The sequence below is a fragment of the Salvelinus sp. IW2-2015 genome, unplaced genomic scaffold (genome assembly GCF_002910315.2).
Source record: "Salvelinus sp. IW2-2015 unplaced genomic scaffold, ASM291031v2 Un_scaffold10433, whole genome shotgun sequence".
NCBI classification, from domain to species: Eukaryota; Metazoa; Chordata; class Actinopteri; order Salmoniformes; family Salmonidae; genus Salvelinus; species Salvelinus sp. IW2-2015.
Window position 1 is genome coordinate 375 of NW_019951691.1, and position 4,853 is coordinate 5,227.

The 4,853-nt window shown below is 43.2% G+C and overlaps 1 protein-coding gene across 4 annotated transcripts; it reads right to left on the reverse strand.

Moving 5' to 3' along the window:
- Window positions 1–899: 899 nt before the first annotated feature.
- On the reverse strand, window positions 900–4,845 carry LOC112079942 (cadherin EGF LAG seven-pass G-type receptor 2-like). 4 transcript variants are annotated; one of them, XM_024145744.2, is made up of 6 exons: window positions 4,715–4,845; window positions 4,385–4,473; window positions 4,052–4,213; window positions 3,396–3,644; window positions 3,048–3,270; window positions 900–2,075 (listed from the first exon to the last, which is right to left on the reverse strand). In XM_024145744.2, the coding sequence occupies exons 1-6, from the start codon at window positions 4,819–4,821 to the stop codon at window positions 2,069–2,071; spliced, it is 837 nt and encodes a 278-aa protein (XP_024001512.1). In that variant the 5' UTR covers window positions 4,822–4,845; the 3' UTR covers window positions 900–2,068. The 4 variants fall into 4 exon arrangements, with proteins under 4 accessions (XP_024001512.1, XP_024001511.1, XP_024001510.1 ...); XM_024145743.2 differs by having other exon boundaries at window positions 900–2,127; XM_024145742.2 differs by having other exon boundaries at window positions 900–2,130.
- Window positions 4,846–4,853: the final 8 nt, after the last annotated feature.

Here is a 4,853-nt window from a genome sequence, read left to right on the forward strand (position 1 = left end):
ATTTTAGATTGTATTCCTGCATCTATGCAATTCCAACTTTTTTTAAATAAATGATTTTGACAAAATAATAAATGTTTGCTTCACTCTTACATAAGGTTCTGTTTTCAGGTCATACTAAGGAGAATTTTTCTATTTGACTTGAAGTATCCTAACAATGCACAGAAGCCTACCTTAAAGTGTAGTCTCAACTTGTGCTCTGGTCCCAGATGAGGATGATGGCTTTCGGGGGGCCAGAGGTTGTGAATAAAACTTTGTTCCAATCCAGACAATTCTACAATTATGTCAGACACAGTTTAGGTATAAATGTCCCTCTCGCATTAGGTGGGAGCTGCACCCCACTGAGTATTTTCACAATCCTCAAAGTACACGTTAACATTGTTGTGCTCAGAGGATCCCTGTGTTTTGGTTGCAGTTCAGCACATTGGCCACAAGCGGGCTCAGCATTCTACTACACAGTTCAATACATGGAATGCTCTTATTAGCCTATTTCCCCAGAAAGAAAAATACCATGTCTGTTTTACTCATTGAATGTGTGAATTCCTTTACCAAATGGTTTCACAGAAAACTACAAGCCACATCAGTAACCTACTACAGGTCTTTGCTCAATCCAGATAATGGGAAAAAACATTCACGCTACTCTATCTAGTGCTTCAGTTGAGTAAACAAACTGCAGTATGAAAATGGGAGGTTGCACTCATTTGTAGGCCTGATACTCAAATGTTAACCTTAATCAGTGTTGTAAAAAAAACTTTGGAACAATTGTCAATGCAGAAATGAACCTTGACACAGTATCATGAATGCTTACAGATGTCATTTTAGGGCACACCAGTGCAAACAGTTCTCAGGAACTAGTGGTAAGAACTTAACGCTGATAGAAATGTTGTACACAGCAAAACAGGTTATATTTCTTGAACTGCTTTTTATAAGTGGGAATGTAGAGGTGTACAGTTTATTCAATTGAAGATGAAGTATTAGTGTTTCATTTTACAGAACTCTTCACATTGGCATACATGTCAAAGAGTTTTACAGCAGAAGTTTGCAAATATTTCACAAAAACAATGGAACGATCTAATCTATAAAATACAAAGTCGTTTAGTCGCCGATTCAAATGAAAGCATATATCCCTTGGACAAAAACATTGAAAATGGGAACATTCTCAGAGTTTATACAAAAATTTGCTCCCAACAATTTACAAAAGTAAAGATATCAAAATTTCTTCACACGCAGGCTCTTTTCCTCCAATGATAATGCAATAAAATGAAGGCGAAATGGTGGAGAAAGGCAGACATTCTCACCTCTAGTGTCTATGTGTATGACAGCTGACTAGTCGCTGTTGCCTTTAAACATCCTTCAGTAGTGAGAGAAACTTTACGGTGCGTGACCCCATGGCCTCTCACTGTTCTCCAGCCACACTTCAACAGGAGTCCTTTCCTCCAGTGCAGAGCACAGTGTAGTGGTTTGGGTGGAGCTGTTCAGTATAAAGACATTTTGTACTGACTCTTCCTGTCCACCAGCTCAGGCTGGCAGCTTCCTGAGACTGGAGTGGAGAAATGAGTTCTCTCTACAGCAAAACTCAAATGGCCCTCGGTAGAACAACTAAATCCTTGAACAAAACAACTGTACAGGTCACCCTTTCTGAGATTAAAAACTAGTTAAGCTTCTTGAGGAAATTCCCTGAACTTTTAAAATCTTACAGCTAAATGACCCAGCCAAAGGAGGACTTCATTGTTCTTAATCTCCGGAGTTTGAAACATAAACACAAACAAAACTGAATCAGCTCCAGTTGACTACCTGCACATCTGGCCGGGTAGTGTAAATTATTTTAAAAAGTGCATCGCTTCAAGTATGTAAACAAACAATGATTTAAAAAGAGATTCAGTGCGCTGGAGCCTGGGCCCTTGCAGAGACTCCTGAGGTTTTGGCACTCACACACATGCAGAGAAAAAAATTGGGGAAGGAGAGAGGGTACTCCATTGATCTCCAGGTGTGGACAGTCCAACGCTCTCTGTCTCAGACATCAGCTCCTGTTACTCAGAGAAAAGTAAGCATGGCGATGAGGGCCGAGGCTCTATGACCTGCAAAGACACACCCCTCCGTCAGCCGGCTCATATGGAGGGGTTGCGGTGGCTGCTGGGAAAATGGAGGGTGGATGGATGGGGGACAAACGTTACACAACACGGGGAAAACAGAAGGAACAGAAAACAATGAATGAGAATGATTCACGTACACACAGTGTGAGAGGTGATAACCAAATTATATGGGATTATTATTTTGGTTATAAGGGGTGAAGGATACTGAATGATCGATCGATAAGAAGACAATGATCCTGATTTCAAATGAGGATCAAGTGCTTCAGTGAATAAAATTAAAGAATAGGAATCTATGTTTTTTGGAGAGAGAGAGAGAGAACAGAGATTGATGGTTAGTAAGCTACAATACTCTGCACTGTAGACACTGGTCATAAAATGATTTTGCTTGTACTTAGCAGTTTATATTAACTCATCAAAAGTAGCTTTTACCAAGTCCCTCTGTTTATAGAACTAACAGTATTTTGTTCCCAACATGATAAAAATCACCTGATCATGGGAGTTGCTTGACATCTTACCACATTGGAGTCTGAGCTCATTGATGAGAATGTGACCGGTACTCTATGTATTGGACTTTTAACAAGCTAGCATGCTAAAATCAACACTACATAGGCAAAGAACAGGGGACAGACTACACACAATGGTGACGGGGGCACGACACACACTGAAGACAGCAGCAAGACACATTCAGTGGGAAATCAATTCTTTCACATCAAACTGGTAGACTGGTGTGCAGAAAATATGACATGCAGTATACAACACAAAGCAACATTTCAATACATAAGTACTAACAAATATCTTAACTTCTATCTAAGAGCTGTTGGTTTGGATTCTATGACATTGTGATGTACTGTATGTGTTGCTGTGTTTGTGATCTGCACTGGGTTGTGTTCAGACAGAGCGGTGTATTCTGTTTGGACGTGGGTCATGTTTGGTGCTCGGTGTTGTGATGACACTCACTCTGACCCTGATGAGTCACCGTCCACTGTCCCCGCCTTGATGCTCATGGCAACACCATTCAGCTGATCTGGTAAGCTGGGCTTGGCCCCGCCCCCTCGGCTCTCACTGGAAGAGGAGCCCTGGGAGGAGGCGTGGCCAAGAGCGTTCTCCGACAGCTCGTTATGGATGCGGTTGATACCATTTCTCTCCGCAATGGGGGAGAGCTGCTTCTTCTTCAGGATTCCTGCATTTGAAAAGACAAAGCCTAAACATTTCTGAAGTTCTGGAAATCCCACCTCTACAAAGATATAGAGTGGAACTAACATGTGGAATGTTGCAGCAGAGTTGATGTTTGGGTTTGTTGCTGACCTTTCTGTGGGTGTGTGTTGAGGTTGGGCAGACTGGGCAGACTGGGCAGCAGCATCACGTGGTCCTTCCCATAGCCCTCTGCCTTGTCCCCTGGCCTGTCGTCTGGCATGCCTCGGTGGTCCCGTGTCTGGCCCAGTTCAGGGTTGCCCAGAGACTCTACCTTTAGCCTTCCTGCTCCCCCCAGGCCCTCACTGTTGCTAGCTGTTGTCACATACTCCCCTGGCCAGTACAGCTTACTCAGGTTGTTATCTGACGAACACCCAGACAACTTTAAGACTACATCTTAAATGCTTGATGCATTAAATCGTGGTGTAAGCTGTTGTCTTACAATACCAGAATCTGGTAATTCAGGTGTTATTTTTACATGTTTAAGTAAGATTCATAACATTCATGTTTTGCTCAGAAGTGGATTCATTTAAACCCAGACAATTGTGTACAGTGTAGGTGTATTCTATTGAAGATTTGTCTGGTCTGTGTGTGATGTTTGGGTGTGGTGTACTGTTAAAGCAGAAGTGTGTGAGCGGTATTATCAAGAGTGTTACTGCATGGGGCTGTGTTCACATACCACCTGCGTGTGGTCTACTGACAGTGAGGTATTATAGGTGTGAGGTCGTATAGAGTTGGTGACTCGGTGTATTATAGATGCGAGGTCATACCCTGAGGGTGTGGTCTCTTGGACACATTGGATGCCATGCTTTCCCAGCATTCATCTGGTGGGTAGGGCCCCTCCTCCTCGCTGTCAGAGGAGTGTGTGGAGGCGTACGATCCACTCTGGTCATCCTCCAGAGACAGGTCACTGTCCGAGTCCGAGTTGTGATCTGTTGTTGCACACACACAAGTTAAGATGATGACCAATGAGTGTTGTAGAAATATACATACATTGACCATATGAGATGAATACTCTGTATGCCTCTCTGTGTTTGAGCTATGCACCAAAGCTGCTAAAGGCAGTCACAGTGATCCTAATGACATTAAAATGGGAGACCTACCATCTAAATGCTCTTTAGTTTCATGGAAGAGTGAGCCGTGCTCGTTCAGAGCGATGTGTACCTGGCTATTATTCAGGCCACCATCATCCCTGAAAAACACAACAGGACTTGTAACAGGACAAACAAAGCCCTGGTCTCCTCAATGTAAGTTGGTATGTGGCTTTGATAGGGGTGTTCTATCTGTATTACAGTACATAACAATGACCATCATAAAACCCACACATTTTCAATTAACCTGGAAAGAAAACATGTTCTAGTACGCAATGATGCAGGAGGGCCTAAACAGCATGTGTCAATGGGGCCTGTTGTGTCCCTCTGTGCTTACCCTACCTGAGGACAAAGGGGACATAGCTCTGCTGGCTCTTGCCGCTCTGCAGGGTGTCGTTCAGAGAGACACTGGAGTCTCCAAACGGCAGGTGGTACAGTCTGCCATCCATGTAGCTGGTGTTACAGTTATATGACTGGAGGA

What these genes read in the sequence shown, in the direction of transcription:
- LOC112079942 (XM_024145741.2), bottom strand. Translation starts at nt 4,821, where the DNA reads ATGGATGGCAGACTGTACCACCTGCCGTTTGGAGACTCCAGTGTCTCT. An exon ending in TATGTCCCCTTTGTCCTCAG is followed by an intron (nt 4,474 to 4,714) that starts GTAGGGTAAGCA and finishes TGTGTTTTTCAG; the next exon opens with GGATGATGGTGGCCTGAATA. An exon ending in AACTAAAGAGCATTTAGATG is followed by an intron (nt 4,214 to 4,384) that starts GTAGGTCTCCCA and finishes GTGCAACAACAG; the next exon opens with ATCACAACTCGGACTCGGAC.